At 42.2% G+C, this 14106-nt stretch overlaps 1 protein-coding gene across 1 annotated transcript in view; it reads left to right on the forward strand.

The window, feature by feature from the left end:
- The window catches only part of LOC115204391 (uncharacterized), a 33954-nt gene that overhangs the window by 6976 nt on the left and 12872 nt on the right, over positions 1-14106 (forward strand). Inside the window, exons 2-4 of the mRNA XM_029769927.1 lie at positions 1301-1455; positions 1657-1791; positions 1921-1957. Coding sequence (XP_029625787.1) covers positions 1420-1455; positions 1657-1791; positions 1921-1957 — 208 coding nt within the window. The 5' untranslated portion in view covers positions 1301-1419. The remainder of the gene's footprint in view (positions 1-1300; positions 1456-1656; positions 1792-1920; positions 1958-14106) is intronic.

The raw sequence follows: 14106 nt of genomic DNA on the forward strand, positions 1-14106 counted from the left end.
GAGTGTTCATCATCTTTATAAACATGTTATGCACCACTTGTGATCATTTTGCCTATTGCATCATTCAAACAGTTATATACCTTGAGGTAAAGTTCAACATGACTCGAATCAGACGAAGGCTTCTGTTTCATTTATTCAACAAGAGCCCCTTCTAGTGGTCAGAATGATGTGTTTACTGGCCATGTCACTTAACTAGGTACAACTCTGAACTCTGGTTCTCTGAGTTTGTCCTGGTCCTACAGAAACCACCTACAGTGCACTGAATCATGACACTATTATCAGACTGCTCCACTAGTAGGAATCAGGTCCATGGAAATTGTGAAGGACCAGTGTTTACACTACACAATTACTTGCAGGTTTTTAATATCAGTGCTAGAGCTGAAACTGATTTGCATAATAGTGATGCAAGACTTCCCCAATGAGTCAGACGTCACTGTTAACTCTAACTCTTCCATGTATCATAACTTTCACTATGAGTTACACCTATCTCTTCCGCGTTTGCACCTCACGGCGGCAGGCACACAGTTGTTTGCAATACTACCATGTCTGTTGGACATCTTTTAACTTTTTTGCTGATCCTCTTGTCAAGTCAAGGTAAGTAGATAGTGTTAGCATTTTAGTCTGTGTTGCTGATGTTTGAATAGCCAGAGGCCATGCTTTGGGTTAAAGCCGTCTCTGCCAGAGTTCTGTAGACAAACCTTAAGTCTAGTCGTATTGCTTTTTTGATAATATGAGCATTTGTTTATCTATTTTCTATTTGCCATTATGTTGAGGAAGTTACATATTATTTATGGAAAGCGATGGCATTGCAAAATAAAAACTGCGCCATGTGTTTGCAGAATTCTTCAAAATGGCGGCGACTCATTCATTGTGGGGCACGTACAGTACCAGCAGAATATTAGTTGTTGTGAAATGTCTCTCTGTTTTGCAGAGGGGTCAAATACTTATTTCCCTCATTAAAATGCAAATCAATTTATAACATTTTTCACATGCGTTTTTCTGGATATTTTTGTTGTTATTCTGTCTCTCACTGTTCAAATAAACCTACCATTAAAATTACAGACGGATCCTTTCTTTGCCAGTGGGCAAACGTACAAAATCAGCAGGGGATCAAATACTTTTTTCCTCCACTGTACCTACCGAGATTGTTTCCTACATCTAGTGATGCAGACTATATCAATCTTGTTGATATGCTATTGTGCTTACTAGCAGTTCCTTCCAGACATTCTAATCTCTTCAACATCAGTAAAGATTTGCACTGTAGACGACTGTGGTAATTGTCTTCCTCCTTCCTCTACAGCCTGTTGGGGCGGAGAGAAAACCAAGAATATTGCTTGTGCAAACCTCAGAACAGGATATGCTTACAGATACTGTGTAGATGTGAAAGAGGAATCAATCTTATGCGTGGAGTGGACGTCCATGATCCCCAATGGGGTGAATTCAACCACAGATGATGTACGACTTGATGATACAAACGGGGGGTTCCATATCCTTCACCCAGAATGTATCTACTGTAGAATCAGAAATATGACTGTCTTTCACACTTCAATATAGACAGTAGATACAGTTTAATGACAAATTATTTCAAACATGTAGAATATTGTTTTTGAGTGGTAGATGTCTAATTTTTTGTATTTTGTATTTTTTCTTCCACAGACGTCTACGTGGCTTGCTGAACTTTGCCAACACAAAAACACTACACATGCACCCAATGTGATTGATGTCAGCTACTCCTGCATCACCCTCCTGGAGTGTGTCAACGTAGACCACACTGCCATAAGCAATGTGACTGTGAGTATGGCTGCAGTTATCACTGCAGTTTAGGCAATGTACCTTGCAAACTACAATACCAGACCAAACATTCCAAATGTAAACTATTTTATTATAAAAAGTAAATATATTGATGATATCATATTTCAGGAGCATTGGACCCGTATCGTTGTCTCTGGTGCATCAGGTGAGATGTGTATATTGCTTTTCAAGTTTGAGGACACTTGCCTTCTTGTTATTTATTTTTTTCTTCACATATACAGTGCCTTCGGAAAGTATTCAGACTCCTTGACTTTTTCCACATTTTGTTATGTTTCATCCTTATTCTAAAATGTATTAAATAGTTTTTTTCCCTCATCAGCCTACACACAATACCCTATAATGACAAAGCAAAAACAGCTGTTTAGATATTTTTGCAAATGTATTAAAAATCTTAAACTGAAAAATCACATTTACATAATCAAATCAAATCAAATGTATTTATATAACCCTTCTTACATCAGCTGATATGTCAAAGTGCTGTACAGAAACCCAGCCTAAAACCCCAAACAGCAAGCAATGCAGGTGTAGCAGCATGGTGGCTAAGAAAAACTCCCTATAAAGGCAAAAACCTAGGAAGAAACCTAGAGCGGAACCAGGCTATGAGGGGTGGCCAGTCCTCTTCTGGCTGTGCCAGGTGGAGATTATAACAGAACATGGCCAAGATGTTCAAATGTTCATAAATGACCAGCATGGTAAATAATAGTAATCACAGTGAACAGGTCAGGGTTCCGTAGCCGCAGGCAGAACAGTTGAAACTGGAGCAGCAGGGGACTGGGGACAACAAGGAGTCATCATGCTAGGTAGTCCTGAGGCATGGTCCTAGGGCTCAGGTCCTCCGAGAGAGAGAAAGAAAGAGAGAAAGAGAGAATTATAGAGAGCATACTTAAATTCACACAGGACACCGGATAAGACAGGAGAAATACTCCAGATATAACAGACTGACCCTAGCCCCCTGACACATAAACTACTGCAGCATAAATACTGGAGGCTGAGACAGGAGGGGTCAGGAGACACTGTGGCCCCATCCAATGATACCCCCGGACAGGGCCAAACAGGCAGGATATAACCCCACCCACTTTGCCAAAGCACAGCCCCCACACCAATAGAGGGATATCTTCAACCACCAACTTACCATCCTGAGACAAGGCCGAGTATAGCCCACAAAGATCTCCGCCACGGCACAACCCGAGGGGGGGCTCCAACCCAGACTGGAAGACCACGTCAGTGACTCAACCCACTCAAGTGACACACCCCTCCTAGGGATGGCATGGAAGAGCACCAGTAAGCCAGTGACTCAGCCCCTGTAATAGGGTTAGAGGCAGAGAATCCCAGTGGAGTGAGGGGAACCGGCCAGGCAGAGACAGCAAGGGCGGTTCGTTGCTCCAGTGCCTTTCCGCTCACCTTCACACTCCTGGGCCAGACTACATTCAATCATAGGACCTACTGAAGAGATGAGTCTTCAATAAAGACTTAAAGGTTGAGACCGAGTCTGCGTCTCTCACATGTGTAGGCAGACCATTCCATAAAAATGGAGCTCTATAGGAGAAAGCCCTGTCTCCAGCTGTTTGCTTAGAAATTCTAGGGACAATTAGGAGACCTGCGTCTTGTGACCGTAGCGTACGTGTAGGTAGGTACGGCAGGACCAAATCGGAAAGATAGGTAGGTGCAAGCCCATGTAATGCTTTGTAGGTTAGCAGTAAAACCTTGAAATCAGCCCTTGCCTTAACAGGAAGCCAGTGTAGGGAGGCTAGCACTGGAGTAATATGATCAAATTTTGGGGTTCTAGTCAGGATTCTAGCAGCCGTATTTAGCACTAACTGAAGTTTATTTAGTGCTTTATCCGGGTAGCCAGAAAGTAGAGCATTGCAGTTGTCTAACCTAGAAGTAACAAAAGCATGGATTAATGTTTCTGCATCATTTTTGGACAGAAAGTTTCTGATTTTTGCAATGTTACATAGATGGAAAAAAGCTGTCCTTGAAACAGTCTTGATATGTTTGTCAAAAGAGAGATCAGGTTCCAGAGTAACGCCGAGGTCCTTCACAGTTTTATTTGAGACGACTGTACAACCATCAAGATTAATTGTCAGATTCAACAGAAGATCTCTTTGTTTCTTGGGACCTAGAACAAGCATCTCTGTTTTGTCCGAGTTTAAAAGTAGAAAGTTTGCAGCCATCCACTTCCTTATGTCTGAAACACAGGCTTCTAACGAGGGCAATTTTGGGGCTTCACCATGTTTCATTGAAATGTACAGCTGTGTGTCATCCGCATAGCAGTGTAAGTTAACATTATGTTTTCGAATGACATCCCCAAGAGGTAAAATATATAGTGAAAACAATAGTGGTCCTAAAACGGAACCTTGAGGAACACCGAAATTTACAGTTGATTTGTCAGAGGACAAACCATTCACAGAGACAAACTGATATCTTTCCGACAGATAAGATCTAAACCAGGCCAGAACTTGTCCATGTAGACCAATTTGGGTTTCCAATCTCTCCAAAAGAATGTGGTGATCGATGGTATCAAAAGCAGCACTAAGGTCTAGGAGCACGAGGACAGATGCAGAGCCTCGGTCTGACGCCATTAAAAGGTAATTTACCACCTTCACAAGTGCAGTCTCAGTGCTATGATGGGGTCTAAAACCAGACTGAAGCATTTTGTATACATTGTTTGTCTTCAGGAAGGCAGTGAGTTGCTGTGCAACAGCTTTTTAAAAAAATTTGAGAGGAATGGAAGATTCGATATAGGCCGATAGTTTTTTATATTTTCTGGGTCAAGGTTTGGCTTTTTCAAGAGAGGCTTTATTACTGCCACTTTTAGTGAGTTTGGTACACATACGGTGGATAGAGAACCGTTTATTATGTTCAACATAGGAGGGCCAAGCACAGGAAGCAGCTCTTTCAGTAGTTTAGTTGGAATAGGGTCCAGTATGGAGCTTGAAGGTTTAGAGGCCATGATTATTTTCATCATTGTGTCAAGAGATATAGTACTAAACACTTGAGTGTCTCCCTTGATCCCAGGTCCTGGCAGAGTTGTGCAGACTCAGGACAACTGAGCTTTGGAGGAATACGCAGATTTAAAGAGGAGTCCGTAATTTGCTTTCTAATGATCATGATCTTTTCCTCAAAGAATTTAATTAATTTATTACTGCTGAAGTGAAAGGGAATGCTCTTGGGGAATGCTGCTTTTTAGTTAGCTTTGCGACAGCATCAAAAAAAAAATTGTATTGTTCTTATTTTCCTCAATTAAGTTTGAAAAATAGGATGATCGAGCAGCAGTGAGGGCTCTTCGATACTGCACGGTACTGTCTTTCCAAGCTTGTTGGAAGACTTCCAGTTTGGTGTGGCGCCATTTCCGTTCCAATTTTCTGGAAGCTTGCTTCAGAGCTCGGGTATTTTCTGTATACCAGGGAGCTAGTTTCTTATGACAAATGTTTTTAGTTTTTAGGGGTGCAACTGCATCTAGGGTATTGCGCAAGATTAAATTGAGTTCCTCAGTTAGGTGGTGAACTGATTTTTGTCCTCTGACGTCCTTGGGTAGGCAGAGGGAGTCTGGAAGGGCATCAAGGAATCTTTCGGTTGTCTGAGAATTTATAGCACGACTTTTGATGCTCCTTGGTTAGGGTCTGAACAGATTATTTGTTTCGATTGCAAACGTAATAAAATGGTGGTCCGATAGTCCAGGAGTATGAGGAAAAACATTAAGATCCACAACATTTATTCCATGGGACAAAACTAGGTCCAGAGTATGACTGTGGCAGTGAGTAGGTCCGGAGACATGTTGGACAAAACCCACTGAGTCGATGATGGCTCCGAAAGCCTTTTGGAGTGGGTCTGTGAACTTTTCCATGTGAATATTAAAGTCACCAAAAATGTGAATATTATCTGCTATGACTACAAGGTCCGATAGGAAATCAGGGAACTCAGTGAGGAACGCTGTATATGGCCCAGGAGGCCTGTAAACAGTAGCTATAAAAAGTGATTGAGTAGGCTGCATAGATTTCATGACTAGAAGCTCAAAAGACGAAAATGTATTTTTTATTATTTTTTTAAATTGAAATTTGCTATCGTAAATGTTAGCAACACCTCCGCCTTTGCGGGATGCGCGGGGGATATGGTCACTAGTGTAACCAGGAGGTGAGGCCTCATTTAACACAGTAAATTCATCAGGCTTAAGCCATGTTTCAGTCAGGCCAATCACATCAAGATTATAATCAGTGATTAGTTCATTGACTATAACTGCCTTTGAAGTGAGGGATCTAACATTAAGTAGCCCTATTTTGAGATGTGAGGTATCACGATCTCTTTCAATAATGGCGGGAATGGAGGAGGTCTTTATTCTAGTGAGATTGCTAAGGCGAACACCGCCATGTTTAGTTTTGCCCAACCTAGGTCGAGGCACAGACACGGTCTCAATGGGGATAGCTGAGCTGACTACACTGACTGTGCTAGTGGCAGACTCCACTAAGCTGGCAGGCTGGCTAACACCCTGCTGCCTGGCCTGCACCCTATTTCATTGTGGAGCTAGGGGAGTTAGAGCCCTGTCTATGTTCGTAGATAAGATGAGAGCACCCCTCCAGCTAGGATGGAGTCCGTCACTCCTCAACAGGCCAGGCCTGGTCCTGTTTGTGGGTGAGTCCCAGAAAGAGGGCCAATTATCTACAAATTCTATCTTTTGGGAGGGGCAGAAAAGAGTTTTCAACCAGCGATTGAGTTGTGAAACTGCTGTAGAGCTCATCACTCCCCCTAACTGGGAGGGGGCCAGAGACAATTACTCGATGCACATCTTTCTAACTGATTTACACGCTGAAGCTATGTTGCGCTTGTTGACCTCTGACTGTTTCATCCTAACATCGTTGGTGCCAACGTGGAAAACAATATCTCTATACTCTCTACACTCGCCAGTTTTAGCTTTAGCCAGCACCATCTTCAGATTAGCCTTAACGTCGGTAGCCCCGCCCCCTGGTAAACAGTGTATGATCGCTGGATGATTCGTTTTAAGTCTAATAATGTGGGTAATGGAATCGCCAATGACTAGGGTTTTCAATTTGTCAGAGCTAATGGTGGGAGGCTTCGGCGTCTCAGACCCCGTAACGGGAGGAGTAGAGACCAGAGAAGGCTCGGCCTCTGACTCTGACTTGCTGCTTAATGGAGAGAACCGGTTGAAAGTTTCCATCGGCTGAATGAGCGACACCGGTTGAGCATTCCTACAGCATTTCCCTCCAGAAGCCATGAGAAAGTTGTCCAGCTGCGGGGACCGTGCGAGGGGATTTATACTAACGTCACTATCTGTACTTACTGGTGGCACAGACGCTGTTTTATCCTTTCCTACACTGAAATTACCCTTGCCTAACGATTGCATCTGAAGCTGGGCTTGCAGCACAGCTATCCTCGCCGTAAGGCGATCGTTCTCCTGTATATTATGAGTACAGCGACTGCAATTAGAAGGCATCATGTTAATGTTACTACTTAGCTTCGGCTGTTGGAGGTCCTGACGAACCATGTCCAGATAAAGCGTCCGAGAGTGAAAAAGTTGAATGAAATAAAGTTGAGTGAGGGAAAATATAAAAATATAAACGGTAATTAAAAAGTAAAAACCGTAAAGTTGTCAGGTAGCAAAGTAAGGTTGGCAACAAAACGCACAGCAGCACGTAAACAAGTCTGCAAGTATGCAAGTTGTGACCGGAAATGACACGTATACATAAGTATTGACTGTTTATGCTACAAGCTTGGCACACCTGTATTTGGGGAGTTTTTCCCATTCTTCTCTGCAGAACCTCTCAAGCTCTGTCAGGTTGGATGGGGAGTGTTGCTGCACAGCTATTTTCCGGTTTCTCCAGAGATGTTCGATCGGGTTCAAGTCCGGGCTCTGGCTGGGCCACTCAAGGACATTCAGAGACTTGTCCCGAAGCCACTCCTGCGATGTCTTGGCTGTGTGCTTAGGGTCGTTGTCCTGTTGGAAGGTGAACCTTCGCCCCAGTCTGAGGTCCTGAGCGCTCTGGAGCAGGTTTTCATCAAGGATCTCTCTGTACTTTGCTCCGTTCATCTTTGCCTCAATCCTGACTAGTCTCCCAGTCCCTTCCGCTGGAAAAACATCCCCATAGCATGATGCTGCCACCACCATGCTTCACCGTAGGGATGGTGCCAGGTTTCCTCCAGACGTGAGGCTTGGCATTCAGGCCAAAGAGTTCAATCTTCGTTTCATCAGACCAGAGAATCTTGTTTCTCATGGTCTGAGAGTTTTTAGGTGCTTTTTGGCAAACTCCAAGCGGGCTGTCATGTACCATAAAGGCCTGATTGGTGGAGTGCTGCAGAGATGGTTGTCTGTTCTTTAAGGTTCTCCCACAGTGGAACTCTAGAGCTCTGTGAGAGTGACCATTGAGTTCTTGGTCACCTCCGTGACCTGGGCGGCCAGCTCTAGGAAGATTCTTGGTGGTTCCAAACTTCTTCTTTGTTCTTGGGGACCTTCAATGCTGCAGAAATGTTTTGGTACCCTTCCCCAGATCTGTGCCTCAGCACAATCCTGTCTCGGAGCTCTATGGACAATTCCTTCAACCTCATGGCTTGGTTTTTGCTTTGACATGCACTGTCAACTGTGAGACCGTATATAGACAGGTGTGTGCCATTTCCAAATCATGTTCAATCAATTGAATTTACCACAGGTGGACTCAAATCAAATTTATTGGTCACAAATAAACAGCAAACCTGGTTTCAAAAAACAGATAAAGCAACACCTCATGGCAAAACGGTCCCCTATTTGACCTACATAGTTTGTGTGTATGCATTGATATGTAGGCTACGTGTGCCTTTAATGGTATGTAGTTCTGTCCTTGAGATGTTCTTGTCTATTGATGTTCTGTATTATGTCATTCTGTATTATGTTTCATGTTTTGTGTGAACATCAGGAAGAGTAGCTGCTGCTTTTGCAACAGCTAGTGGGGATCCTAATAAAATACCAAAATACATACACTTAGCAGATGTTATTGCGAGTGTAGCGAAATGCTTGTGCTTCTAGTTCCGACAGTGCAGAAATATCTAACATGTAATCTAACAATTCCACAACAGCTACCTAATACACACAAATCTAAGTAAAGGAGTGGAGTAAGAATATATACATATCAATATATGGATGAGCAATGACAGAGCGGCATAGGCAAGATGGTATAAAATACAGTATATACATATGAGATGAGTAATGCAAGATATTTAAACATTATTAAAGTGGCATTATTAAAGTGACTAGTGATCCATTTATTAAAGTTGTAGAAACATGTCAAGGATGGTCAATGGAAACAGGATGCAACTGAGCTCAATTTGAAGTTTCATAGCAAAGGGTCTGAATATTATTTTTCATTTCTTTTTGCAAAAATGTAAAAAAAACTGTTTTTGCTTTGTCATTATGGGGTAAAGTGTAATCCATTTTAGAATAAGGCTGTAACGTAAAAAAATGTGGAAAAAGTCAAGGGGTCTGAATACTTTAAGGCACTGTACGTACATATATATAAATATATATATTACACAATACTAGTCAAAAGTTTGTATACACCTACTCATTCAAGGGTTTTTGTTTATTTTTACTATTTCTACATTGTAGAATAATAGTGAAGACATCCAAACATGTAGTAACAAAAAAAAGTGTTGAACAAAACAAAATATATTTTACATTTGAGATTGTTCAAAGTAGCCAACCTTTGCCTTGATGACAAGAGCCCCTAGTGGTCAGAATGAGCTTAATAAGCTTAACAACATGAAATAGTTTCAATCAAATCAAATTGTATTGGTCACATACAGATACTAAGCAGATGTCATTGCGGGTGTTATGCTTGTGTTCCTAGCTCCAACAGTGCAGTAGTATCTAACAATTCACAATAATACACACAAATCTAAATGTAAAATAATGGAATTAAGAAATATATAAATATTAGGACGTGCAATATCGGAGTGGCATTGAATAGAATACGGTAGAATACAGTATATACATATGAAATGAGTAAAACAGTATGTAAACATTATTAAAGTGACTAGTGTTCCATTATTAAAGTGTCCAGTGATTCCATGTTTATGTACACAGGGCAGCAGCCTCCTAAGGTGCAAGGTGGAGTAACCGGGTGGTAGCCGGCTAGTGATGGCTTTTTTAACAGTCTAAAGGTCTTGAGATAGAAGCTGTTTTTCAGTCTCTTGGTTCCTGCTTTGATGCACCTACTGTATACTGACCTCTCCTTCTTGGTAATAGCGTGGTGAACAGGCCGTGGCTCATGTGGTTGATGTCCTTGATGATCTTTTTGGCCTTCCCGTGACATCGGGTGCTGTAGGTGTCCTGAGCAGACCGCATCACCCTCTGGAGAGCCCTGCGGTTGTGGGCACTGCAATTGCTGTATCAGGCAGTGATACAGCCCGACAGGATGCTCTCAATTGTGCATCTGTGAAAGTTTGTGAGGGTCTTAGGGGCCAAGCTAAATTTCTTCAGCCTCCTGTGGTTGAAGAGGCGCTGTTGCGACTTCTTCACCACTCTGTCTGTATGGGTGGACATTTTCAGATTGTCAGTGATGTGTACCCCTCGAGGAACTTGAACTTTCCACCTTCTCCACTGCGGTCCTGTCGATGTAGATAGGGGTGTGCTCCCTGTGCTGTCTCCTGAAGTCCACGATCAGCTCCTTCGTTTTGTTGACGTTGAGGGAGAGGTTATTTTCCTGGCACCACTCCGCCAGGGCTTTCACCTCCTCCCTGTAGGCTTTCTCGTCATTGTTGGTAATCAGGCCTACTAATGTTGAGTAGTCTGCAAACTTGATGATTGAGTTTGAGGCATGCGTGGCCACGCAGTCATGGGTGAACAGGGAGTACAGAAGGGGGCTGATCACGCACCCTTGTCGTGCCCCTGTATTGAGGATCAGCGTAGTGGAGGTGTTGTTTCCTACCTTCACCACCTAGGGGCAGCCCGTCAGGAAGTCCAGGACCCAGTTGCACAGGGCGGGGTTCAGACCCAGGGCCCCGAGCTCAATGATGAGCTTGGAGGGTACTATTGTGCTGAAGGTTGAGCTATAATAATAACATTGTTATTCCTCTTGTCCAGATGGGATAGGGCAGTGTGCAGCGATGGCAATTGCCTGTTTGATTGTCTTACAGAGAGAATAACTACACCTTGCCGTGGTTAACCTCTCTGGGGTATGTGGGACGCTAGCGTCCCACCCGCGGGACACACTATTCAACAGTCAGTGAAATAGCAGGGCGGCAAATTCAAAACAACAAAAATCTCATAATTCAAATTTCTCAAACAAGATTATGTTAGGACAGCGCCGACACAAGAAAAACCACACAGCCATTTTCCAAGCGAGGAGAGGCGTCACAAAAACCAGAAATACAGCTAAAATTAATCACTAACCTTTGATGATCTTCATCAGATGGCACTCATAGGACTTCATGTTACACAATACATGTATGTTTTGCTCGATAAAGTTCATATTTATATCCAAAAACCCCATTTTACATTGCCGTGTAATGTTCAGAAATGTTTTGCCTCCCAAAACGTCCGGTGAATGAGCACATCAATTTACAGAAATACTCATCATAAACGTTGATAAAATATTCAACAGTTATTCAAAGAATTATAGATACACTTCTCCTGATTTCAAAAAAGCTTTACGGCGAAAGCAAATTTTGCAATAATCTGAGTACAGCGCTCAGATATCAAAACAAGCCATACGGATACCCGCCATTTTGGAGTCAACAGAAATGACAAAAATTACATTATAAATATTCACTTTACCTTTGATGATCTTCATCAGAATGCACTCCCAGGAATCCCAGTTCCTCAATAAATGTTTGTTTTGCTCGATAAAGTCCATCTTTTATGTCCAAATACCTCCTTTTTGTTCAAGCGTTTAGTCCACTACTCCAAATGCAGGAAGCGCGCGCAAAATGTCATGACGAAAAGTCAAAAAAATTATATTTACGTTCGTAGAAACATGTCAAACGATGTATAGCATTAATCTTTAGGATGTTTTTATCATAAATCTTCAGTAATATTCCAACCGGACAATTCCAATGTCTTCAAAAAAGAAAAGGAACACAGCTAACTCTCACGTGAGCGTGCGCCACTGAGCTCATGTCATTTTCTCACTCATCTTCTTCCAGGAGCTCTTATTCTCTCCCTATTCACAGTAGAAGCATGAAACAACATTCTAAAGACTGTTGACATCTAGTGGAAGCCTTAGGAAGTGCAAAATGAACCCTAAGTCACTGTATACTGTATAGGCAATCACTTGAAAAACTACAAACCTCAGATTTCCAGACTTCCTGGATGGATTATTCTCAGGTTTTGCCTGCCATATGAGTTCTGTTATACTCAAAGACATCATTCAAACAGTTCTCGAAACTTCAGAGTGTTTTCTATCCAAATCTACTAATAATATGCATATCCTACCTTCTGAGCCTGAGTAGCAGGCAGTTTACTACGGGCACGCCTTTCATCTGGACGTCAAAATACTGCCCCCTACCCTAGAGAAGTTAAATAACTTGGTTCGCGCTTTCAGTTTTGTGTGAATGCTGCCATCTATCCGCGGTTTTTGGTTTGGGTAGGTTTTAATAGTCACAGTTGGAACAACATCCCCTATACTCTTTGTCCGTGTATACATCAATGTTATTCTCAGAGGCAACCCGGAACATATCCCAGTCCGTGGGATCAAAACAATCTTGAAGCATGGATTCTGATTGGTCAGACCAGTGTTGAATAGACTTTAGCACGGGTGTTAAACTGTTTGAGTTTCTGCCTATAGGAAGGGAGGAGCAGAATGGAGTCGTGATCTGATTTGACAAAGGGAGGGCGGGGGAGGGCCTTGTAGCCATCGTGGAAGGGAGAGTAACAATGGTGAAGTTATTGAAGCAATGTGTTGTACTACCGGCAATGTGTTGATAGAACTTCGGTAGCGTTTTCCTCAAATTTGCTTTGTTAAAATCGCCAGCTACAATAAATGCAGCCTCGGGATATGTGGTTTCCAGTTTGCACAAAGTTCAGTGTAGTTCCTTGAGTGCGGTCGTGGTATCGGCTTAAGGGGGAATATACACGGCTGTGACTATAACCAAAGATAATTCTCTTGGGAGGTAATACGGTCGGCATTTGATTGTGAGCAGTGGTGTAAAGTACTTAACCTCCCTGGGCAAGGTGGACCTAGTCAACAGCCAGTGGAATCGCGTGGCGCGAAATACAAATACCTCAAAAATGCTATAACTTCAATTTCTCAAACATATGACTATTTTTCCACCATTTTTCCATGCATGTTTTGTTCAATCAAGTTCATATTTATATCAAAAAACAGCTTTTTACATTAGTATGTGATGTTCAGAACTAGCATATCGACTGCAAACTTCCGGTGAATTTACTAAATTCCTCACGATTAACGTTCGCAAAATACATAACAATTATTTTAAGAATTATAGATACAGAACTCCTTTAAGCAATCGCGGTGTCAGATTTTAAAATAGCTTTTCGGCGAAAGCACATTTTGCAATATTCTGAGTACATAGCCCGGCCATCACGGCTAGCAAATTTGACACCCACCAAGTTTGGCCCTCACCAAACTCAGATTTACTACAACAAAAATTTGATTACCTTTGCTGTTCTTCGTCAGAATGCACTCCCAGGACTTCTACTTCAACAACAAATGTTGTTTTGGTTCCAAATAATCCATAGTTATATTCAAATACCTCCGTTTTGTTCGTGCGTTCAGGTCAGTATCCGAAGGGTGACAAAAAAATGCCAAATATTCCATTACCGTACTTCGAAGCATGTCAAACGCTGTTTAAAATCAATTTTTATGCTATTTTTCTCGTAAAATAGCGATAATATTCCAACCGGGCAACGTTGTATTCATTCAAAGGCTGAAAGAAAAAAATGGAGAATTCACATGCATCTCCAGTGTCACTGTTCTCAGCCTGACCACTCACAAAATCTTCTGCTGTTTTTCGCCCAGAGACTGCAGAGACGTCATTCCACTTTCTGGCGCCTTCTGAGAGCCAATGGAAGCCTTAGAAAATGTCACGTTACAGCAGAGATGCTGTATTTTTGATAGAGATGCCCCAGAAGGAGAACAAATTGTCAGACAGGGCACTTCCTGTATGGAATCTTCTCAAGTTTTGGCCTGCCATATGAGTTCTGTTATACTCACAGACACCATTCAAACAGTTTTAGAAACTTTAGAGTGTTTTCTATCCAAATCTACTAATTATATGCATTTTCTAGTTTCTGGGCAGGAGTAGTAACCAGATTAAATTGGGTACGTTTTTTATCCGGCCGTGAAAATA

This window comes from Salmo trutta, chromosome 1 (genome assembly GCF_901001165.1).
Source record: "Salmo trutta chromosome 1, fSalTru1.1, whole genome shotgun sequence".
Classification (NCBI taxonomy): Eukaryota; Metazoa; Chordata; class Actinopteri; order Salmoniformes; family Salmonidae; genus Salmo; species Salmo trutta.